The sequence below is a fragment of the Ochotona princeps genome, chromosome 28 (genome assembly GCF_030435755.1).
Source record: "Ochotona princeps isolate mOchPri1 chromosome 28, mOchPri1.hap1, whole genome shotgun sequence".
Taxonomy (NCBI): Eukaryota; Metazoa; Chordata; class Mammalia; order Lagomorpha; family Ochotonidae; genus Ochotona; species Ochotona princeps.
Window position 1 is genome coordinate 1,250,175 of NC_080859.1, and position 25,400 is coordinate 1,275,574.

The following is a 25,400-nucleotide window of genomic DNA, read 5'->3' on the forward strand; positions in this document are numbered from 1 at the left end:
AGCCATTCTTCAAGATTGGTGTACATAAAATGTCCCATTAACTGAGCATTAAATGAAAAAATACAGCCAGAATTAAGAATCCAACATCGTCTAACATGACTCAATGGAACAATTTAAAGATGATCATGGATTATGATAAAGCTTTGGGAAATACGAGGCAAGGAGACCTGAATCTCTGCCCCACCCCCACGACCTCCAGCCTCACCTGAACTGCGGACTGCGGTCAGTGTGCTGACGTCATTCACGCCAGAGATGGACTATCAAGAGAGTGACATTGAAATGGCTTCAGCTGTCAGCTTACCCACTGGTGGGGATGTCAGCTGGTCTGCATGCTGAATGCATTTCACAGGTTAGAAACCTGAAATCAAAGCACCTTCTTTAAAAGCCCCTGCGTCATCCAGGGGACGGCACACGCAGACACCCCACGCTTGCTGATCAGGCACGTCAGTGCTCTCAGGAAGAAGGCAGGCTCCAAGGCCCGGGTCCAGGAGGAAGCCCAGCCCACAGGGGCCCGGTTGCAGCTTGTGGGCCACCCTGCCCACGTCCTGTGGCAGCGCTGTAACCCCTCTGCGCCTTCCCTTGCTCTCGACCACGTGCTGGTTGTGGGCTCTGTGCCAATGGGCTGGGCAGACCTCCTGACCCTGGACCCTGACTCGAACGGCCTCCGCAGAGGGACCCGGGCTCTCTGACTGCACAGGTACCTGGATGGAGTGATGACCCGCCCACACTAACACACACACAGACACGAGGTACTCGAACCATGATACACACTCACTCACATACCTGTCAAATGACACGTCAAGATTTCATTCCGTGCGTGTGTCCAGCCTTGTCCTTGCTGAATCCTTAACAACAGAGGAGAAGTGTTGGAAAAAGCTGTTTCTTTCCCAACAAGAAGATTCTGCATTTAATCTTACAAAGCTCGTTTGTCCATGGACTTAGAAAACTTCCCTGGTTTCAAAGCGGATTTCCGTTCCCTAATTAAACCTCACTGCTTCAGCATCTAGGGCGACACTCAAAAGATTGACCTGAGAACAAAGAAGCCTCACGTGAACCCAGGATTATAAACAGCTCCTTATTAAAAATGCAAAGACAACTGTTATTCATATGCTCATTTATTCATCTTATTGTTCAGAAATAATTTCATGATGGCAGTTATCAATCAGCAATTAGAAGCCTAGACAATTCAAAGAACTAAATTTTGCAGAGACCAAGTTTGTGCATTTAATTCTAAAGGGTATGCAAGCTCATCTTCACGCGCCATGGACAGTAGGACTCTGCTAATTTCTGCTTCCTGCTGAAGGGAAGATGATTTCCAGGGAACTTTCAGCATCCCACTCACGTCCATCATCATCAGGAGAGAGAGGGGAGGAAGAGAAAGGGGCCAGAAGAAGGAGCAGGGCAGAGAGCGGCCCACGGACTGAGGCGCTGAGATAACTGACAGATCTATGTTCTTTGGTTAGCAAAGCGAGGTGGGGGAGGCACGAGCATTGGACGGTGAGAGCCGGGAAGTCAGGAGTGCATCCCCCACTGCCAGATGGAAGGGCTATTATTGTAAATGAAAGGCAGCAGTGGTGGATGCCAGGCCCTTTGCCGTGTGCCAGATCCTCAGGTCCAGATGTAAGCAGGTTACCCCTGGGACAGCACGGGCTTCAGCTCCCGCAGCAGCACGGAGCCAATCACCGTCTTCTCCGTGTTTATGATAAGCTGGGCCGTGGAGCCTTCCTTCAGTTCCACCGTGACTAGCATCAGTGACCCACTGTGCACAGTTTTAGCTGCAAACCTGGAGGGAGAAAAAGAGAAAGAGCTTTTATCATGACAGGGTGAGAGAAGGAGACAGCATACATTCAGATAGGGTTAAAATAACTTTTTTTCTCAAATGAAATAATTTATCGTAGGATCTCTACTGCCAAAAAGCAAAGCCAAACATTCTTCCGGAAAAACAAAATCAATACACTGTCCATCCCGTATTTACCAAAAGCAGGTAACTTCAGGGTATCTTTAAAACAGAAGAGGGGAGGAAGTCTGTTTTATTTACTAGTTTGTACAAGAGAGGAATGTGAAGAATCCCCTACTATGACACAGGAGGAAATCTTTAATCCTTTGCTATTTAACATTTTACCAGGCACAGGCCCACTTAAAATAAGCCAGCATTTTGCTGTTAGAAACATGTTAACGACAGGTATTTTGTCAAAGAGCTTGAGAATTTAATTCCTGTATCTGAAAATGATGATGTAAGAATTTAGATAATCTTATATACACTATAAAAGTCTTACTAAGTCTCTATGAATTCAATCACATAAAAAGAACCCAATTCATCCCTGATGTCAACAGTGACACGAAACAAGCCGTGTGCGTGCCAGGTGTCATCTCGGCTTCTCGTCCCCTTCCTTCCTTTTTCAGTGTTTCAGACTCGAGGCCCTTCTTTTACCGCAGAACATAACGGAGAGAACGTAAGGTCTAAAGCTTATCACTGAATTCCAAGACATGAAGAAGCTACTAATTACATGGAATTAAAAGCAAAACTAGCCTTTTAAGCACTGCAATCGACTGAAAAGCCGTTGGCGGCACAATGAACTTCTGTCAATCCTGCTAATTCATTCTGCATGCGCAGTTGGGCCCCAGAGACTGGGCAGAAGCCTGGGACCGCGGGGCTTCCATCTCCCACATGTGTGGCGGCAGGGAGTCTGGGTGCAGGGATGATCGGAGAAAAACAAAGTTGCCGGGCAGGAGCTTTTGAAAACACTAACAAGTATGGAGCAGGTCTGTGACCTGCTGCGACCCCACTTTGCAGGCCTATCCCCTCTCCCCTTTCTGTGGGACACGTGTCTGAATCTGAGCCATCTGCCCCAATTTGCGCAACATCTTCAGTCACAATGGCACCCAGTTAGCCCTGACAACGCCTCACAATACATAAAAATGAACCCGCTGCGCTGACAGCACGCTGCGGGCTGTTCGAGAGCAAACCAACTGGTCAGTGTCTTCTGTCAGCCGATTAGCGTGGGCTGTGCACAGGGCCCCGGGTGTCCTGGGGTCTGTTTAATTACCATCAACATAAAGGAGGGAGTTTATCAGGGGACACTCAGAAAAACTTCACTCCTGACTTAATTAAAATATTAGTCACTTAAGCAGGAAGCAGATTCTCTTTGAATGAAAAGTAATATTTTTTAAAATGACATGAAGATCTTATAAAGCATTAGCTTCATTTTCTTGAAATCCAACAAGCCATTTTGGCCTAAGCAGCAATCATAAAAATCAATCTTCTAACTAAGAGGAATAATGTATAGAAAGCGAAATAAATAGGCTAACTACAGAAAACATATTATCCAGGCTGGGAGCTGTGCTCTAAGCCTGTTAACCTGCTGCTGACAGGGGTGTCACAAAGTCTTCCGGCTCGTTCCCTGTGTTCTCTGCAGCCGCCGAGCGCTCGGAGGGACCGGCTGGAGCTTCCCCACGGACAGGCAGACGCCAGCGGCTCCCTCTGGAAGCTCCAAGTGTCAGGCTTCCGGCACACACTCATGCACACAGGCCCTCCAGTCTGGGTCAGGGAGCAGCAGAGAAGCCGAGGCTTCCGCTCCCACCCAGGCCCTTTCCTGGCTGCCCTCACAGCTTTCTGCATTTCTTTTGTTTACATTTGAAGGCTTTTCAGAGTCAGAGGAGAAAGCTGTTTCTATTATTTCTGGTAAGCCATGTTACCAAAAGACACAAAGAACTCTGTCTTCCCATTCATTTATGTAAGTTTCCCTGCAGCCGTGGTTATCATGCCAGTAACTCATTCAACAAATATTTGATAGGACTATGATTGTGTCAACAATAGTCTTACTAGTCCTTTTATTTACTTAACACTTGTGCCTGGGGACCACGAGAGGGAGAGGATGCCCAAATGGGAAGGCCAACAGCACTGCTGCTTGAATTTCAGGGCTGTTTAGCCCCCAGGCACATCCTGTCTCTGAGTCAGCGTTGCATTAACACAAGCTCCGCAGAGGCAGATGTGAGTTCCTTTACCAAGATGAACAGGAACACCTTGTATATGCTTTTGAAATTCTGTTACTACAAATTTCTCAGAACTCCACAAAGAGGCACTGCTCGCACTGCTGTGCGAAGGCCAGCCCCGTCGCCCTGGCAACCCGCCTGCGGCTCTCAAAGCTCCTGCTCTGCCCGGGGCCTCTCCTTTCCACCGGCCTCGGCCTCTCCCTCTCCGGCCTCTCCGTTCCACCGGCACCGGGCCCGGGGCAGAGGCGATGTTCAAAGCACAAGCACAGATCAGCTGTTCTGACACTCTCATTTCACAGTTCAAGAAGGATGTATTTAATTGGAACTCAGCGTGATTACAATTGGTTTGTTTTGGTGCAAGGAAAGCCAGAGCACCCTCCCAAATCCCATCGTGAACTCCCGGCAGGTGATGCTGCAGCTGGTTTCAGAATGTCAGCACAGAACAAAGCTGCCCACACGGGAGGTGCCCTGGCGGGAAGGTCAGTGCCTGCAGACGCCTGCCCACCCAACTCCCCGCCTCACCACAATGAGTGCACAGGGCCTGAGGACTTCCTGACCCGCACCAGGGCAGTGCCTCCCACAGCAGGTGTGCTGCCTGTAGGTGTCATCTGCTCCCACAGGCGGCTCACCACAATGGGGAAACTGAGGGCTCAAGCCCAGGCACCTGGACTGCAGGGTGCCCTCTCTACCAGTCCACTCTGGGGTCTCCAACTGACCTCACGTGGGCCTGACCTGCTGCTTTTCCTACAACCTGAAGCAGGAAGGTTTTCCCTTTCAGAGACTGTGTACTTGGCTCAGATCTGATTCTGTCACAATCTTGTCTTAAGAGATTTACACATTTTTAAATACCCTCCAGCTCCATTCTCAAGAGTTACCAGAAACCTGAACCTCTGTGAGTGGAACTGTGACCCAGGGAGGGACTCCCAGGAGGCCAGTCAGGCTTGGGAACCAGATATGCCCCAAATGGGAATGCGTGAGTGGACGCAGTTCAAGATGGACTGCCTGAGCACGATGGCCAGGCACTTTCCATTTCGCTTTACCACCAAGCACTGTAATTACCAATTGCGAAGGTGAAACTGCATTTTATCCTATTAACTTTATCTGCTGTCTTCAGCGTTTGACAATCTTTGAAGCCTACAAGAAATCTTAAGATGTAAAGAAGAGACAAATAAGCAGGTTGCTAAAGCTAAACGAAAAATGGCCTCATTCTTAAAAAAGTTATTTTGCTTTAACTCCTGCCAGAATTCTGAAAATAGGTCAAATAACAAAGTTGAACAATTATGTTATCTGTAACACACACATTTTTTCCCTTCCTGCACTAAACACACATACTTTTAGCTTTGTGAGAAACTACCAATGGGTAAAAGCTTTGTTAGAAGGAAAAGGAATCTTACAGCTCAGCTGTTGTGAATACAGCTTTCAGAGCACAGCGTGAGTTTGAACTTGACCTGGGGGCCCCCCAGCCTCCAGGTTTTTCACAAAGACCAACGCCTGGTGCAGGATCAGACGTACCACACGAGAACGTGGCGCTCTGAGACTCGACTCCACTGCTCTCCGACAGCCTTGCTGCTGCTGGGCTTTCTACACTCATGTCCCCTCGTGCTTTCTGTGCTGCTGGTCACCAGCAGCTGTGACAATGGCCCGCTCAGGCTCCTGCTCCCTACATGCAGCCTTCAATTACTGCCTGCTGAAGCAGACAGAATCCTATTAGTAAGAAAGACGATCACAGGGCGCAGTGCCCTGCCCTCGCTGTATAAAAATAATTAGTCCAAAGTTGACAGATGTGTAATGAAGTCGCACAATCATTATATGTAAGAAATACTGGTTTGAATAAGCCCCTAAACATCAATACCAAAGCATACGAAGTGCAGTGCCAGCTCCAGGGCTCCTAGGATCACAAATCACCATGTCAGCGCGAGCTGGTATCATAGCACATTTTATTTATTTTTTGTTTTAATTGCAAAGTCAGATATAAAGAGAGGAGGAGAGACAGAGAGGAAGATCTTCCATCCGATGATTCACTTCTAAGTGACCACAACGGAGCTGAGCCAGTCCAAACCCAGGAGCCTGGAGCCCCTTCTGGGTCTCCCACTCAGGTGCAGGGTCCCAAGGCTTTGGGCTGTTCTCGACTGCTTTCCCAGGCCACAAACAGGGAGCTGAATGGGAAGTGGGGCTGCCAGGATTAGAACCAGCGCCCATATGGGATCCCGGCACATGCAAAGCGAGGACTTTAGCCGCTGGGCTACCGCATTGGGCCTATAATAGCACATTTTAAAGTGGCAGAGAATTTGCCAAGCTGTAAAAAATTCTACTTCACTTACCATAAATTATAAAGTTCATCTTATTTTACACTACTGAATTAATCCAAGTTTAGTGAATTTACTAAAAGCAATGTAGTTACCCGTTTTTTTTTTTAAAAAAGAAAAACTGATCAACAACAGTACTTCCCTGTAACTTACAAAACAGAAACATTAAGACTGGAAATCCCACCCCACCTGAGGCCTCCCTGCTAACCTCTGGAGATGGTGTGCACATATCTGACACAGGGCATCAAAGAAGCTGCAAACCATCTATCTCAGCTTTTTCAGAGAATTTTCGGCTTGTTTGCTTGTTGGGGTGGGTGAGACAGATATTGAGTGAAGGCTGAAGAGTAAACAAATGCATTCCTACATCACCTTCTTCGAGTCTGTACACAAACTCTGAAGAAACACAAAGTACCTTTCTCCCCTTTTATACGAAAATTGTTAATGTCTACTAGTAAAATTGTTGCATTCTAGGATTTAACCTGCAGAGAAATTAAATGAAACTTACATATAGGATGCTTTAAAGTAACAACGCGCTAGTCTAACAGCTCAATGAAATATACAGACCCAGTTTCTGCAAAAAGGGACTGGGGGGTCTGCACTAGGTGTTCAGTGGAAAGTTGCTCAGGGTGCCCGCAGCCCTCTGCAGCTGGACGAAGAGGCCGTGCTGCCCTCTACTGGACGGCCACGGGCCAGGGCGAGCACTGGGCTCAGATGACCAGCTACACACAAACCTCAGTCCGGTTCCACATTCAAACTATGCTACATTGTAGACAAGACCTGAGCCTAACATCTGCTGTTCCAGCAAATACATGAAGATATTACAAATATTTACCTGCTATTTTAGGAGGCAGGAAGCAGGCTGACACGAGGATTAGGGCACCAAGATATTAAATGTTACTTAGTAAGTACAAATGGCTATTGCAATCCTGAAAATGACTCATTGTTTATGTTTTTTATAGTTGCTAGGAAACAAGAAATCAAACCAGAAGTCAGTGTTGTGGTATAGCCTCTTAAGCCTAAACCTGTGGCAGCAACATCGCATAAGGGAGTCAGTTCAAGACCCAGAGGTTCCAGCTCCCTGCTGAGGCCCAAAGCCTTGGGACCCTGCACCCACGGGGGATCCTGGCTCCCGCCTGGCTCAGCTCCAGCAGTCGCAGCCATTCAGGGAGTGAACCAGCGGATGGAAGATCCCTCTGATTCTGTAACTCTGTCTTTTAAATAAATCTAAAAAAAAAAAAAAAAAAAAAAAGAATAAAACCAACAAACACAAGCAGTCGCCTCAGAACAGGACAAAGGGAAGCAGGGACTGGGGACGAGCGACCACGCCCTCTGTATTCTGAAAATAAATGATTACAAAGGTCCTACATCGCACACCTAGACCTTTCCAGATATAAACAGATACTATTCTCCCTGTTAGAGCAGAGGTATGATAAAGATGAGCACAGAAAGAAAACCATGTGGGACAGGGGTTTGGCACCCTGGTTAATATCCAAGTGTCTGGATGCGGGTTCAAGTCCTGGGGTTCGAGCTGGGATTGAATTTCAGGTTCCTTCCTTGGGCCCAGTCCGGTCCCAGCTGCTGTGAGCACTCAGGGGGTGACAGGGCACATGGAAGACTTCTCTCTATTCCTCTGCCCTTCAAATAAAATGAAAATAAATGCGGCTTATTTTTAAAATGACCCATCTTTATATGTATTGGCAAGTAAAAAAGTGCAGTGCCCGGCTGCCATGGACACACTGCTCCATGCAGGGTGCCATATTCCCAGATAGTTAAGAATTTAAGTGATAACAGTAAAGACATTCTCTCCGCCCCACCCCTGACAGATTTACTTCATTTATTTGAAAGGCAGAGTTAGAGAGGGACAGGAAGAAGGAGGAGAAAAAACCTTGTTTACTTCTCAAATGGCAGAAGCCAGGAGTCAGGCGTGTCACTTGCAGAACGCCAAGGACTTGGGCCATCCTCCTCCAGGGCTTCGCTGGTGGATTAGCAGGGAGCCGGATTCAAAGTGGAGCAGCTGGGTCTCAAACCGATGTCCACAGGGATGCCAGCACTGCAGGCAGCAGCATAATCCGTTTGCCACAATGCTAGCCCCCAAACATATTTTTCTAAGACTACATATATATTTAAAACTTTCACAGTAACAGGGTTAAAAAAACAAACAAACCACCCCACTAGTGAACATATTTAGGCGAAAACATACCTCGGTAGTGAACGCAACAGTGAAAGCTGCCCTGGGGTCAGCAGTAAGCAGGGACCTGGCAGAGGGAAGCACCCACCCTTCACTCTGCCCCCCACTTAGAGGACTGGTCTGTGGTTCAAGATGGGGCAACCCGAGGAGCTGGTGAGGCAACCCCTGGGAATTCCTGCAAGAGAGCTGAAAGACAAACTGGGATGGTTCATGGTCCAAGGCTGCTGTCCGGACACCACGGTGCTGCCCTGGTGTCGCCCCTGCCCCGTGCTCCAGTCACTCCCCATGGCCAGCACTGCCATGTTGGAGTGCTGTCACATGCAGCCCTATTCCCAAAGCTGTGGGCCACCTTGAGAATGGACTCCAGGAATCTGTCACACAGGAGCTCCTAAGGAAAGATCTTAGTGATGTTGGAGCCTTCTGGTTACACAGGCACTAGGGAACTGGCAAAGCAACAGGAGCCAACACAACACCGGCCTCTTCATGATCCTCAAGGGATCCCTCAGAGACCCAAGAACGCAGCACTGGCCTCTTCATGACCCTCGGGGGTCCCCCAGAGACTCCAAGAAGCTCTTCTAACACCATGCTCCACACTAGTAACTCTGACCTCCTCTCCTCCTTTAAAGCACATTACAACTTCACCTCTCCCTTCACAACCCACTCATCCACTGTAGTAAGGCTGGTTTGCCGTTTGCAGACATGTTCTTTGTGTTAATTCACTGCTGTCATTTTAAATAACACCCTTTAAGACTGTTACAGCGCTGGCACTGGGGCACAACAGGTAAGCAGCTGTTTACGAAGCTGTCATCCCATAAGAACTCCAGTTCAAGGCCCAGCTCTTCCATTTCTGATCCAGCTCCTGCTAAGGCACCTGAGAAGGTAGCAGAAGAGGCCCAAATGTCTGGACTCCTGCCACCTACGGGGGAGACCCAGCTGGAGTTGTGGCTCTTGTCTTTGGCCCTGGGATGTTGAAGCTGTTTGGTGAGTGAAACAGCAGACAGAACATGTGTCTTGTTCCTTGTTTGTCACTCTGCCTTCTAAATGAGTCAATTTTGAAGAAAGAAAACACCTTTTACAGGGGCCAATGTGGTGGCAGAGCAAGCTAATGCCATATGGGCGCTGATTTGTGTCCTGGCTGCCCCACTTCCCATCCAGCTCCCTGCCTGTGACCTGGGAAAGCAGTTGAGGATGGCCGGAAGCCTTGGGACCCTGTACCCGCGTGGGAATCCAGGGAAGCTCCTGGCGCCTGGCTTCCAACTCCCTCAGCTTTGGACTCTGTGGCCATTTGGGGAGTGAATGAGCTGATGGCAGTTCTCTATCTGACTTTTCTGTTCTTTAATTTTTTTCAAGTAAAAACACAGGTCTTAAATACAGAATATCTCAAGATATTCAGTCACATAAATACTTGGATGAGGACAGGATTTCTCAGTTCTGTCTCAGCCTAATGTGGCAAGCGGTACCATGACCAAGGAGGGTGGGTCCCTCAGACGGGAGGAAGTTGGAGTCTGCCAGTGTACACAGGCTGAGTAGCCACAATCTCAACTTCTAAAACCTGAACTGCTATAACAGCAGAACCTCTTGCATCTTGACATGATGCTACAAGTGGAAAACCCCACCCGATCTCACATGACAGCTCACAGGGAAAGTGCTGTCACTGCGCAGCAAGTTAAGTTCCCTGTGGGAGTGCTGGTTGCAGCACTGGCTGCTTCGCTTCTGGCCGCATTCCTGCGCCCCTGCACCAGACTAGACAGCAGGCTGCTGGCTTCAAGCCTGGCCTAACCTGGCCCATTGCAGACATTCAGGGTGTGCATTTGTACAATGAAGATCTCTTTCTCTCTCTTTCTAATTGCTTTACTGTTCAAACAAATTAATACATAAACTTATTTTCCATGTATTTTTAAATTACTTTTTTTTTTTTTTTACAATTCTAAGAAATTGGTAACAGTCCCTTCCCTCCCTCTTTTGAGGTTTATTAATTGTGAAGATTTGCTCCCTGACCCAGAAACCAACCGTCCAAGGACCACGAATGTCAGACATCCTCGGCAGACTGAGAATTCTGCAGGAAGCAGACTTCCTGCACAGACTGCGTCCGCCCTGCTGGCACGGCGTGCCTCGGGAGGTGGAGGCATCTTCATCCTCACTGCCTTCTTTAGTGCTCGTGACCTGAACGTATCTGAGTACAAAGTTCTGTTCGATTCCTTCTCCTGTTTGTTTACTGGTATTGGTTCCTGTAACACTGGTTTACTTATCCTTTTGCCTAAGACCTGCTCCTTGTTTTCCAAATTCCTTGAGATCTATTGTTAGATTAGCTTGTATGCTGCTGTTTAGTTAACTCTAACTTTCATCTGCCTGCTTGCCCTGCAATAGAACTGGTATAAGTTGCCCCAGAAAAATTCAATAAAATGTGCACTGGTTCATCTCACCTCTGCATCCTCTGTGTCCCAAATTTCTTCTTGGCATGGACGTCACAACTCGAGTCCTGGTCCCCACTAGAGGAAGCCCCAAGATCCCTCCTTCCCCCACTCTTTCTTTCTTAGTTGCTAAAATGATACATTTATAATTTACACTACAGCCAAGGAGTTAATGCTCTACTACATAAAAAGTTCAACAAGTAGGGCCTTGCCTTGCACGTGCCAGGATCCCATATGGAACCCGGTTCTAATCCCGGCAGCCCCACTTCCCATTCAGCTTCCTGCTTGTGGCCTGGGAAAGCAGTAGAGAACAGCCCAAAGCCTTGGGACCCTGCACCTGCGTGGGAGACCTGGAAGAAGCTCCTGGCTTCCAATAAGATTGGATTGGCTCAGCTCAGCTCTGGCCATTGCAGTCACTTGGGGAGTAAGCTGGTGGATGGAAGACCTTCCTCTATGTCTCTGTAAATCCGACTTCCCAATAATAAATAAATAAATAAACAAATAAATAAATCTAAAAAAAAATGTTGCAATGGTGCTTAATGCTGGATGCATCTGATCCAGGTAGACAGATACGTGGCATTTTAGTAGTTCAGTCATTTCAAGGGCCCAGAAAAGGAAAATAACTGCTTAAAAGGAAAATCACAGTCAAGAAAGTAAAAATTAGGATTAAAGGCATAGAAAATTAAAACAGGAAACCTTAGAAACAAAGCACTCCTTTTCACTGGAAAGGTTTCTGTTCACTTTTCTACTGAACAGCATTCACCACGAGATAAGCTCTGCAAGGTGTCACTGACATCATGACGGCGCCATCCAAGTCTCACTTACGGCCCTTTAGGTGAGGAAAAGAACAATGAGGCTTGCTAAGCAAGAAACCGAAGAGAACATTCTGTGCAAAACTCACAGAAGGGACCTCCCGCATTTTTTAAATCAAAAGAAAAAAAAAGTGCAAGGCAAAATTGTTTGACCAATGTGTATAGTTTTCCATCTGTCCCAATAAGCAGATAAGCAACTGCGTAAGGGCAGGTCGGCTCCTCTAAGGCCGAGTCCCAGGTCCTACTGCATAAGGGCAGGTCGGCTCCTCTAAGGCCGAGTCCCATGTCCCACTGTATAAGGGCAGGTCAGCTCCACTAACGCCGAGTCCCATGTCCCACTGCGTAAGGACAGGTCGGCTCCACTAACGCCGAGTCCCAGGTCCCACTGCGTAAGGGCAGGTCGGCTCCTCTAAGGCCGAGTCCCAGGTCCTACTGCATAGGGGCAGGTCGGCTCCTCTAAGGCCGAGTCCCAGGTCCCACTGCGTAAGGACAGGTCGGCTCCACTAAGGCCGAGTCCCAGGTCCCACTGTATAAGGGCAGGTCGGCTCCTCTAAGGCCGAGTCCCAGGTCCTACTGCATAAGGGCAGGTCGGCTCCACTAACGCCGAGTCCCAGGTCCCACTGCGTAAGGACAGGTCGGCTCCACTAACGCCGAGCCCCAGGTCCCACTGTATAAGGGCAGGTCGGCTCCACTAACGCCGAGCCCCAGGTCCTACTGCATAAGGGCAGGTCGGCTCCTCTAACGCCGAGTCCCATGTCCCACTGCGTAAGGACAGGTCGGCTCCACTAACGCCGAGCCCCAGGTCCTACCCCACACATTCTAGCATTTCACCTCAATTCTCCCATTTACTCCTATACTTACAGCTCAAAAGAAGAAAGTGATCACTTGCCCAAGATTACCATGTCATCTACAGCACTTTTAAATATGGGAGTCTGTCTTGTTCCTGTGCTAGGTGAAAAAACAAAAAACAAAAAACCGAAGGTCTGAAAACTTTCCTGTAGATTCTAGATGTCTTTTCTATAACTGACAATTATATAGGAAAGCAATGTGTAGATATTTTAATAGCAGAAATATGCATGTGATGGCTTGTAACAAACATCCCTAAGCTTGCGGAATACTCTGCAGCAACCTCCCACCTTGAGGTAGGGAGTAGTTACTTTTGTTTCACCTTCATTGAAGGCCACTGGCACACATACTGACCACATTTCCTGCTGTCTTTCAGGACATGGAAGAGATGACAGCCCTGCCCTCAGAACCACAAGGCACACTGGGCCACAACCCGCTTCCCTGTCACAAAGTGGCCCAAAGGAAACCCTTAGAGGCACCCAGCATGACCCCCACCCCTTCAGCTGAGAAGTCCAACTTCTCTCTAGAAGGTAGCTCATCTCAAAGAGACACAGAATCTGTGGAACAAGACACACTCCCCACCTCCTCACAAAAGGCATCTTTGCACATGACCAAGCCATTACAAAGGGGGACGCACTGCAGCTTCCACAACAGGCCTCGGCAGAGCACGGGTAACAGGGACGTTACGGAACGGGAAAGAAGGGCTGAATCCCACAGCGTCCGCCTGCGTTTAGAGGCTATCATCTCCAAGGAGGACCCTGAATGGAGACTGTCCCGCGCACCGCGTGCCTGTGAGCCCACCTGTGCAGGTGATCTTGGCCAGAAGGAACCGCACCCACGTTGGCCACGTTCACAACCTTCTGCAGAATCACAGAGGGAGTGAAGTTCTGGGGCGCAGCGACCACAAGGGCCGAGGTCTCGTTCATTCCTGTGAGCAACCCTGCAAAACGAAAAGAAGGCTCCTTTTCACCAGACGACCTGTTACAACAAATCACCACTTCAAAGTTCCGTAAATTATGGTAACAACCAACCAACCAGCCAAACAACAACAAACCCTTAAAATATTCAGTTTTAAGTATCACTGGATAAAAACTTAGAATCACAATATGAAACTTGCAGTTTATTTCTTTTTGAAACGCATTCAGGTCTAGCAGATGTAAGCTGCTAAGAACACTCTCTTAGTAGCTTACTGTTCTGAAGAATCATAGACACAATCACTATTTTCTCTACACGTTCAACAGTCTGCCGTTGCCAAATGCCGGGGAGAGCGTGTCCAAGTGACGCTGGAGCACCTGGCAGGGCTCCCGAAGCAACAGTCCCCACTGACGGCTCAGGAAGCTCAGCAAGGCTGGAGGCTCGACAGCGGTGTTGTTCTTGACAGGGTACAGGTGTCTAAGTCAGACTTAGTGACACTACTGCCGGTGAATGACCTCAGCTATCCACCAAGCGAAAACTCCTGAAGTACAAAAGGCTAAAAACCAAGGGAAAAAATCTGACTATGAATAGAAAGCCTACAGGCATTTCAGATAATGTTTAGAAAAAAAAACCCAGCTAAGTGAAATAATGACACAAAACTGTTAACATCAGAATTTCATATACAAATTAACAATGAACAAATTCAGCAGCACACCAGACTCTTGCAACAGATTTGAAATTTAACATCAGGGTTAAAAAAAAATCAAAATAATTACAGTACATACCACCTACTTGGAGCTGGGTAAAAAATCATGGGTGCCTAATATAATATAGTAAAAACAGTAAGTTTTTGAGATCTTTGTTATGTAAACAGTAGTTTATGGAAAAATGGTAAAATTTGATTTCATCTTTTCAAAAGATCATATGTCTTCAGGGATATGTATTTGATTTATTTGTTTATAATGCAACTTTGCATTTTGAAGAATCCTTGCAGTGAAAAACACAAGGGCAAGACTACGCCCCCAGACCGGAAGCCAAGTTCTACCAGGGAGCAGTTCTTACAAACCACTTTCAAATTGTGGGAACACAGTGTTCTGTCTTAGACCGTTTAACTGCAATATTAGGGAAAAGCTTTACAAATGACACTAGCAGTCAAACAGTGCTTTTAAGGAAGCACGGGGGCTGACAGAACGCTGCTGAGAGATTGCGCACTCATTTAGGATTTAAACCTTCTCCATTAAGCTCTACTGAAGAGCAACTGCTGAATAAATGAAGGCAACTATGTTTATGTTAAAAGCCTGTTTCCCACAGCATGTAATTAAAGGAAATGTTGTACAGAGCCAGTACTTTTGTCAAGCTCCTGCAAATGGAAAGATGGATAGCACTCAGAGAAGTGAATGCATTGCTTCATATTTAACCTTAACACTCTTGTCATTAATGGTTTGTCTAACTTGTTCTATAAGAGACAAGGTACTGCTCCATTGAAGTAAAATTAAAAAAATCAACTAAACCATGCTTTTCAGAACAGAAGATTCATTATCGTCAGCTAATGTATTGGCATAAAGCAAAGTAACATCCTATCCAGTAAGGCACACATTCAATCTGCCTTTCCACCCCCCTTTATTTTTAACTCATGCTGTTTTATTGTTATAGGCAATTTGTACCACTCAGCATGACAGTGTAAACTGAATCAAGATTAATTTACATGCAAAAGAACACTTAGGAGAGCAGCATGGTAAGCAAATGTATTGTCTCGATTGCTGAGGTGGAAAAAGAACCTGGGAAGAAAAAAAGGTGCTCTAATTAAGGGGCATCAAATATGATTGCTTGGGGTAGTTAAGGGCCAGAAAACAGTAAACGTCTGACCATTTAAAGAATTAGCATCTTGCCAGCTAGGAACCCATGAGACGCGTGCATAAATCATAATAAAATTAAGGAAACATTTCGGTTTCTTAAGCCACAGGTATTTCTAAATGAAAATATATCAGGTAGTCTCAAATTAACAAGGAAGAAAAACACGCCAAGGCATTGTTAAAACTTTCTCCTAAAAAAGACTTTAAACCATGGTCTGCTCCCAAGTAATGCAGGTAGAGTGATCGGAAAAACTAAAATGCAGGGATTCTCAGGCTAAATTAGAACTCATCTGAATGTTAACGCAGGCAGTGGTACAGCACTTCACTTAGGTTAATCAGGTATAATGAACCACTAAAATGCAAACCAAACAATGTGGGAATCTAAAATTCAAAAAGATTTCTCAAGGTTTTAGATTTGAAGTTTAATCAGCAAGAAAAAGAAATGAGCAAGAGGAAGCAGCTTAGAATGAGTAACTAGAACGAAAACCTCAAAAAATCAAAATCAAAAACTCAAGTAGGAAACAGCCTGTTTCATGTAGAGCAGTGCTGTGGCCTCCTGGCCACATCGTCCCCTAGCTTTGCTCCAAGCTCAGCCACGCGTGGCCCATGCCTGTGAAGGCAGAGCACACAGGTACGGTGAAGGCAGAGCACACAGGTACGGTGCCGGCCACGGCCAGCCTGAGAGCGACCACGTCAGCTGCCGACCTGCAAACGCGGCTGAGAAAAGCAAAGGCCGCATGTTACAATATGTCAGAGCACTTTCTTTGCCTCAGTTTTCAATTAAGTCATCTCTGTAATAAAAATAGAGCTATATTCCAATTTCCTACTTATATAATTTTTTTAGTGAAATTCTAATTAATACATTTTATGTAGGCATTGATTCTTAAAATACATGTTCTGTGAAATGAGATAGTAATTACATAAATTAATTTTACTTGAAACAGAAAACCAGGTTAAAACTAGGGAATAATAACGAATGAACATTTCTTAAATTTGCTCTGGAAAGTAAAAATTTCCTCTTAGAATTCTGGATTGATAAAATGTGAAAAAACAGATTTTTATTCTAATTTGTGGTTTGTCGCTGATAAGTCTCCAAGTGTCTTTTTGGAAGAAAAGCTGTGCTCTTCCTAGGCACAAGTGCATGTGTGAAGTTGAGAATTGACACCTCTATTAACAAACCTGCTGAAATCTGTAACTTAAAAAGATGTTACTGAAAAGATTCTTTAGAACTGTGGTCAATTTGCCAGCATCAAGTCCCACATCACAGAATGAATTCAGGAAGACAGAGAGAATGATACAGAAATGCCAAGAGACTTGCAAGGATTTACAAATACTTCATATAAACAAATTTTCAAATAGCTTTATTCAGAGTAGCCTTTCTGCTCTATTAAACATAGCAAACAGCTGCCAGATTTATTCAGACAAATAATCAACAACCATAGAAGTAAAATGGCAGAAGAAAAAGGAATTTTGGCAACAACTCCACGGGGGACCAAAGCTATTCTCCAAGCGTGCCTGTTGTACGCTCACGGTTCTGTATGACTGGCCAGCAAAAAATCCCTCAGTCACAGCACGGCACAAGGAATCGGATCAAAATATCAACAGTTCTCAACAACAGCTGAAGGAGAAAAGGGGTTTATGGCACTCGGTCGCTCTAGACACACTCAAACGGGGAATGTCCCCTTGACAGCGAGGGTGCCACAGCCTCATTCAGTCCCCTGTGCGTCACTCACCTGGATTTGCTGAGCAGGTGGAAAGCAGAGTCAGGCTTTAGCCAGCACAGGGTGAGAACAGCAAATACAAGAATCAATGCAATTTGTCAGGAGAAAAATTAAATCACAAAGGTAATTTCCTTCTGCAGCAATAATCAACTTCCAAGAACAGCAAATGCAAAGATGGATTTAGTCATTCCTTTTTATCACTTGAATAATGCCAGAAGCAAAAAAAATCACTACTAAATTTATAGTACTGCGTGAGATTTCCTTTGTGGAATTCTTTCTGACACTGTGGATCGCACAGGCCCAGTGCTGGAACCCCTGACACGGAAGCGAGTCTCTCTCCCCGGGCTGCTGGCATCGTGTGTGCCAAGGACTTTCTGGAAGCTTCAAGATACGATCTAGTGACATCAAAAAGGGGGTCTTTGATAATACCCTCCAGAGGAAAAAAATAACAGAATAATACAGTTTTACACACTGCTGACTGCAGCACAAATGCCCTGGTGTGTAAATGCTGTCCTTAAGACACACATAAAACCAGCCTGTGTTCTCTGATTCCTATTCAACAAGAGCCCTCTATTCTATCGGGAGGTGTGTTCAATCTGGCCAAGGATATTATTAACACTTGCCGAAAATATTTCCCCTTGTAGGCATGCATACTTTAAAATGTAACTGTGAACATAATCTGGCAACACAGCACTTCTGTAATGCTGAATTAGGCCGAGAAAACCTAGATGTGTTTTAAGGACACAGCTGGGACTGTGAAGAGCCAGGCACTGTAACTGTGCAGGGGAGTGGACAGCAGCAGGACCCGAGACAACAGAGAGCTAGGACACCGGCCAGCCCCCGAGCCCCCGGATTTTTCACTACATGAAACACATTAGAACTTGTCTATCCTGAGACTAGCAAGCCACAATTCTCAGAATCAAAAAGTTGACTAAGAATCAATTTATTATTTTAAGGACAGGTTAACCAATTTTCAGGTATGCTAAGAACACAGAGATACTTCTAAAGCCGTTTTATAAGTGCAGAGCATTCACAAAACTGGGAGACCATGCAGGGACATCTGCCAGTGTGCCTGAGTGACTCAGAGGCTGGCCGGGAAGGCCAGCACCGACTCTGCAGGGACGCACATCTCAGCACACTGCAGCAACTTCTCACCTTGCTCTTTCTTAAAATCCTTCTCTGACATGGCCACAGGTAAAAGCAGTTCTCCAACAGGTGGTCGAATATTAACACTGAAGCAATCATCTTTGGTACTAAGGAAGAAAAAACACAATAAAAGCAGATTAAATGCTTTAACAGACATTCTTCTTAGGAGTTACAGCATTGTGATCACAGAATATTCCTGTATGTAGAGGCTCATCTTGGCTAAAATTAGACTTAGAAAAACTCAGAACACTGTATTTTCAGAAAAATACATATATTGTGCCATTCGTATATTTTCTGGTAAACCAAACTACACAGTTACGGTACACTGTGCCATCTGACAGCTTTGGAAACAGCTCGCCCTAGGAGCACTGCACCGGCTTACCACACAGGAGCAGTCTTGCCCTTCCCTAAGCAGGAGCTGAGATCAAGTGCCTTCCGACACTTCCCACTCCTTGTTCCCACCATGCTTTCTCTGCTTGCTTTTCTAACTTCTGCGAGTTTCAGTTTCCTTCATATTCAGAACTTAATTTGCCACCAAAGAACTGAAAAAGCAGCAAGGAGAACGCACACCCACCGTTTCTCAGAAATACAGACAAAAACTTGGGGTTTTTAAAAATCTTTATTTTTATTGCAAAGGCAGATTTACAGAGTGTCACATGAGAGGGAAGGATCTTCCACACATGGGTTCATTCTCCAAATGGCCCCAATGTCTTGAGCTGAGCCATTCTGAAGCCAGGAACCGGGAGCCGTCCCGGTCTCCCACACTGGGTGCAGGATTCCAAGGCCACGGGCCGTCCTCCACAGCCTTGCCAGGCCAGAAGCAGGGACTCGATGGGAAGTGAACCAGGATCATGTGGATACCAGTGCCTCAAGGTGGAGGACTAGCCTGTTGGCCAACAGTGCCTGGCCTCCAAAACTTGTTTTTCTTAAAAATAAAATCCCTTGTTTTCCAAGAGTTATTCAGAGACCTTGGTGATTAACATGTGCTAAGAAATTACTAAAAATGCATTTAAGTTTTGTTTTGTTTGTTTTTTTACCTTAGAACCTGAAGTCAGGCTGATTGGCCAAAATCAGTGTAACACAGAAAGGGTGTTTATGGTTCAGAATAGAAGCCATGAATCTGCCAGAGGCTCACCCTAGGGGCCCAGACCCGGAGGCTGGCTGGTCTTTTGGCTGCCAGGCAGCAGCTGCGACTCCAGGTCACACTTGGATCCAGCGGAAGAGGAAAAGTGAGGTGGATGGAGCAGGGAAGCCGGGGATGAGCAGACCTGAATCTGTTTATCAGCAGCACAGCTCTCTGTGTGGTCTGACGGCCGGAGCAGATGGGAGGCGGTCGGCACGGGAAAGACACAGCACACAGTGAAGGGTAGGGAAGGAACACATGTGAACATCACAGGAAGGAAGAATGTAAAACCCATTCTTATGGATGCATAGCACACAACTAAATACAACTTATTAATTCAGTAAACACTGACTGAATGTAAGCTTGATCCAATAGGCTGTGTAATTACTTGGGGATTTAAAAGCAAGTTGGACTGGCCTTTGAAGCCCAAAGATCTAGTATAATTGGAAAAAGAAATGGCAGGCGTGAGACGGTCGGCAGGGGGAGGGGCAGTGTCTAGTGCTAAGTTCCCTGGATGAAGCTCCTGGCTGCTGTGATCATCTGAGGAGTGAACCAGCAGAAGAAGATATTCCCCTCTCCATATGTAGTTTGGATTTTCAAATAAACACGTAATTTTAAAAAATATTTATTTATTTTATTATTCGATACAGTTCCATAGGCTCCAGGATTTCCCTCCCCTACTCCCTAAATCCTTACCCCTCTCCCCTTGTTCCCATATCACTGCAATAGTATAGTCCTTCACAGTAAGTCTGAAGTCCATCATTCTGCTGTTTAAGTGTACCCGACATTGTAGGCATGGACAGTGGCAGAGAGTCCAGCATCCTACTGCCAAGACACATTCAAGAGTTCCACTGAGAGTCCATGTTTGATCTGTTAAGTAGAGATGCACACAGCATTGTGTCTTTACATCTGTGTGTGACAGTCTCTATGACAGTTACTGTATATTCCCTTAAACAAAAAGCCATAAAACAAAATCAACAACAGAGAAAAATAAAGTTTATGACAGTATGAAGTTAAATAGTATGCTACTGAATGACTGATGTGTCACTGAAGAAATGAAAATCAAAGGCCTTCCTGAGGCAGACAATGTTATTGTGTGACCTACGACTCCGTAAGGAAATTAGTAAGAAAAACAGACTTTTTTTTTGACGAATGAAAATAAAAGCATGTTTTCTGGATCTAGCTTTAATTGTGTTATATTTTGAATACCACCGAGTTAAGCAGAAAAACGAATTTGGCAGGTAACTAGAAACAGCAATCATGCGTGGGGGTAGGCTGGGGCAGTGCAGGTGGGTCTGAAGTCCCGGGACATTCTGGAAGAACTGACACTGCTCAGGCAGAGCAGATCCCAGAGCAAGCAGGACATACTGAGCACTCAGGTCAGACACCATGGGGCAAAGCCAGCAAACATGACCGTGGCTCTGACCGAGGCTGGAGGATGCAACCAGAGGGCCGTGGACAGGAAGAACAGAAAACAGCAGGAGCTCTGAGAACAGAATAGGGCCAAAGAAGTGGATGACAGAAACCCGAGCAAGTTCAAAAGGCAGTGAAGTCAATGACAAGAGAAAGGAGGCCGAGATGAAACGCACAGGCATAGCAAGTTTAGCCACAATGTGCAACACTGGGATCCCATATGAGCACCAGTTCAATTCCTGGCTCCTCCACTTTCAATCCAGCTTCCTGCCAATGTGCCTGGGAATATTATTTCCACCTGTATCCACGTGGAAGACCAAGAAGTGACCAGGCCTGGTCATTGTGGTCACCTGGAGGAATGAACCGAAGGATGAAAGATCTCTCTTCTCTGCCTCTCTTGAACAAAGAAGAGTACATATCAGAAAATCCCCAGGAAAGCAGAGGAACCAGCGCCGTGTGAGTGCTGGGCAGAGATGGCCGAGAAGCAGCAGCAAAGACGATGCTAAGGCAACCCTGAGGGCGACGGAGCAGCCAACAGGTGCACACACAGCTCCAAACGTGGGAGGCACCAGGCAACCAATGCAGACACAGGAAAACAAACCCACTAATTGAATATAACTTTTTCGTTACTTGTCTTTAAGTTCTGCTTTTGTCTATTTCAGTACATATGTCAGTACAGTGACATTTGTATTTATATATGCATGAGGATACTACAAAAAGCTTGTGAAAAATAGGCTGAAAAATTTATTTTGATGTGAAACAATTTCAAAATTTGTGCATATTTCTTTGATAATACATTTTCTATAACCTTTGGAATGTTCTTCATAAAATATAAAAGAAATTACACACATGGGATGCATAAACATATTTTTAAAAATCCATTCATTTTATTTATTATTATTTTTAAAGACTTTATTCATTTTTACTGGAAAGGCAGATATATAGAAAGAAAAGAGAGAGAAAAAAAGATCTTCTATCCACTGGTTCACTCCCCAAGTGGCTGCAATGGTCAGAACTTAGCTGATCTGAAGCCAGGAGCCAGAAACTTCGTCTGGGTCTCCCAGGTGGGTGCAGGGCCTCCTCTACTGCTTTCCCAGGCTGTAGGTAGGTAACTGGATGGGAAGTGGAGCATCCAGATACAAACTGGTACCCATATGGGATCCCGGAGCATGCAAGGTGAGGATTTAGTCACTAGGCTATCATGCTGGGCCCCAAAATTCATTCATTTTAAAGGCAGAGTGAGAGAGAATGAGATGGGGAGAGGCAAGACAGGGGTGAGTTGGGGGACAGAGAGATCAGAAAGATATTTCATTTGCTGGTTCACTACCCAAATGCCTATAACAGCCAGGGCTCGGCCAGGCCAAAGTCGGGAGCCAGGAACTCCAGAGCTCCCTCGTGACAACAGGTACCCCAGCACCAGGTCTGTCTTCTGCTGCTTTCACAGGTGCACCACCAGGGAGCGGGATCAGAGGTGAAGCACCAAGATCCAAGCCAGCACTCTGACGCAGGCGTCACTGTTTCAGTGACTGCCTACTTTGCTGCACAACACCAGCCCCGTTAAATGCTTACGCTGGCAGTGCCTGCAATTCTAAGTCAGGAGACCGCTGTATGTATTATGCCACCTTCAGCTATTTTTGCCTAAAGAAGAAGGCTTCCTCCTTCTGGACATTTCTAAGGGACACTGCATCTTCCCAGATGAGGAGCGGTCACTAAGGACTCATGCCAACCAGGCAGCAGCTTGTGGCAGAAGGGAAGGAGGCTGTCTTCTAGGTGGGCAGTCAGCAGGCCTAAGTTTAGGACACAAGTAATTAGGAAATGTTGTCATAAGCAATGGAGAGAGAAGAGTGGCTCTAACTGCAGGACCGGCTCCTTCTCTGCAGAGATACATTCTAGAACCCCAGCATCAGCCTGAAACCACACACGCTGTCCAACTCTCTACACAGTTTTCCCTCTATGGCCTGGAGCACGGCCACACAGTCCCTGAATTCACCTGCCCTCATATATCCTTTGCTGAGCTCACTACTCTTGTGCTTTGTGGCCACAATTAAGAAAAACAAAGATAATGGGAAGACAAACACTGCCACACAGCTACCACTGCAGCCGATGTGATAAATGAGGCAGTTACTAAGTGACAAATGCAGGGTGGGAAAGCTTCCTTCTGTGAGGGACTCCTTGGATATTTATAGCATCATTTCTGGGTCACCTGCTTGTGGTTGCCCTGGCAAGGCCAGATCAAATCAATGACCTCCTGGGAGGTGCATGGCTTGTGGGAGGGACATTCTCCATCCCCAGGCAGCTCCCGTCACAAACTTGCAGGAAGTGGCAGGGAGTGAGATGGGGTGAGCTTTCACCATACTATCTGGGGTGGCACAGTTTTTTTTTTTTTTAATTTATTTCATTGGAAAGGAAGATGTACAGAGAGGAGGAGAGACAGAGAGGAAGATCTTCCATCCGATGATTCACTCCCCAAGTGGCCGCAACGGCCAGTGCTGTGTTGATCCGAAGCCTGGAGCCAGGAACCTCTTTCCGGGTCTCCAACACGGGTGCAGGGTCCCAAGGCTTTGGGCTGTCCTCGACTGCTTTCCCAGGCCACGAGCAGGGAGCTGAATGGGAAGTGGAGCTGACAGGATGAGAACTGGTGCCCATATGGGATTCTGGTGCGTTCGAGGCGAGGACCTCAACCATTACGCTATCACACTGGGCCCTATGGCACAGAGTTTTAAACTTGGGGAATATATGCGGTCCACAACTGGCTACACTGCCACTCGTGACACCAGCACCTCATGTAAGTGCCTGAGTCCCAACTGCTCCCTGCTAACTCACATATGAAGATAGCAGAAGATAGTTTCCACTTTAGGAATATATTTCACATTAAAAGATTTATTTATCTGAAAGATCGAGCTTGAGAGAGAATATTTTCCACCAACTTGTTCAACCCCAAATGGCTGCAAGGTTGGTGGCAGGGCAAGGCAGGGAACAGGAAGCAGGAGTTTCATCCCAGTTTTCCACAGGTTCAGGGACTGGGCCATCCTCTACTGTTTTCCCAGGAGCATTTGTGGGAGCTGGATGGGAAGTAAGGCATCAGGCACCTGAACTTCTGACCATGAAGGATCCACACTGAAGGTGGCGACCTGGCCTGTTAAGTAACAATGACAGTCTCATCTTTTTACACTCTTTAATGGCATTTAGAAAAGTCCCAGGTGCTTTCCCTTTAGATGAATGTGTGTACCGTATTCCTAAGCTCTTTTAGATTAAAAAACAAGGTTTTTTTGTTGATTCTCAGACTTTTTGCAGTTAATGATTCTATTGAGTAACACTTATAATTTTCTATCTTCCTGTCCAGGATTTACACAGCCAACTGTTCTCACTCTCTGTACTGGTTAGAGCTTCCTTCTCTGTTTAGAACACTGGTAACTCCTCCTACGTGGCTCAGGCACGGGAGGGTACAATGAGAAGCCCATGAACTTCCCATGGGTGATCCTGGGGTACTACACTCAGGGGCCTCGGACCTGCAGGATGTCGTGGGGCAACTTCTTTCCTTGCTGTCTGCTTTAGAAAAATTTAAACAATACAAGCTCTTTTTAGAAGTTCGGATAGAACTATATTTCTCAGCTATATTTTTCATGAAGTAGTATTTTCATCTAAATATTTCAATGTATTGGTATAAGATTATACACAGCATTCTTTTGCCATCTGGAAGAATTTCTCCTTTCTGACCTTTCCCTTAATCATAGTAGCCTCCATTAGGGTGCCTTCTCTCTGCCAAGCTTTTTCCTTTCCCCTGGATAAGCTGGCTAATGCCTCCTGCTCCTCTTCCTCCCTTTAGCTGTCTGAAGTTACTGCCCGTTAAATTTCCATTATTTTAGATGGTCCTCTTTCATATTCTCTTGTGGGGTCAGGAGAAGGCCCCTCTTGCTGGAGCCGTGCTGGAGGCACAGCGTGGGTACTCGATCCCACTCCTCTCCCCACACCTCCTCCCTTGGGGCGATCCTCTCGGCCACCTGCAGTGGGTATTTCTCCATGTGGGGTAACCCATTCTCAAATGCACAGTGCGCTTGCTTCACAAGTGTGTACAGTGTGTGTTCACCTTCAAATCTTACAACTACCACTTTCTGCATCTTGCACACGTCCGCAGCACAGAGGGAAGCTGCTCTGTGCTCTGCTTTGCAAGGTACTGGTGCCCTTCTCCTTCTCCAGGGTTTCACCAGCTTGTGGGCCCTTCAGTCTTCCCTGGGTTTCTGATGGGTGTTTGGATCTGAAGGTTTGTGCATTTCTCCTGCCTTAGGAAAATGTTCTTCTTTAATCTACTTCTCAAACTATCTTCCCCTGCCCAATGTCAACACCATGGTCACTAGAGTCTCCTCTCCCCAGTCGGCCAACCGGCTTAGTGGGTAGCACGCTGGTCATGCAGTGCGCAGGCAGGGAGGCCAGGACCTTCCCTTCCCATCAGGACAGTGCGAGGGGTGCAGAACACTACCTCTGCTCTTGGTGAGAGCTGTGTTTCCTCGTTTCTCACTGCCCTTGTCTCCTCTGCACCAACCCTAACTCCCACAGGTTCCCCTGATCTGCCTCAAAGCCATTTCCAGGCAAAGGTTTCCCCTTCTTTATAATGCTATTCTTGGGATTGGCAGTTTGCTGTCTGCCACCAGTCAGGGTCGCAGAGCAAGGGGCCG

General features: G+C 46.4%; 1 protein-coding gene across 1 annotated transcript in view; it reads right to left on the minus strand.

Annotated features, from left to right (window-relative positions):
• Nucleotides 1-1,099: 1,099 nt before the first annotated feature.
• The window catches only part of AP3B1 (adaptor related protein complex 3 subunit beta 1), a 192,846-nt gene continuing 168,545 nt past the window's right edge, over nucleotides 1,100-25,400 (minus strand). The window contains exons 25-27 of the mRNA XM_058656402.1: nucleotides 18,201-18,298; nucleotides 13,358-13,496; nucleotides 1,100-1,783 (exon numbers count right to left, since the gene is read on the minus strand). Of these exons, the coding sequence (XP_058512385.1) occupies nucleotides 1,630-1,783; nucleotides 13,358-13,496; nucleotides 18,201-18,298 (391 nt within the window). The 3' untranslated portion in view covers nucleotides 1,100-1,629. The remainder of the gene's footprint in view (nucleotides 1,784-13,357; nucleotides 13,497-18,200; nucleotides 18,299-25,400) is intronic.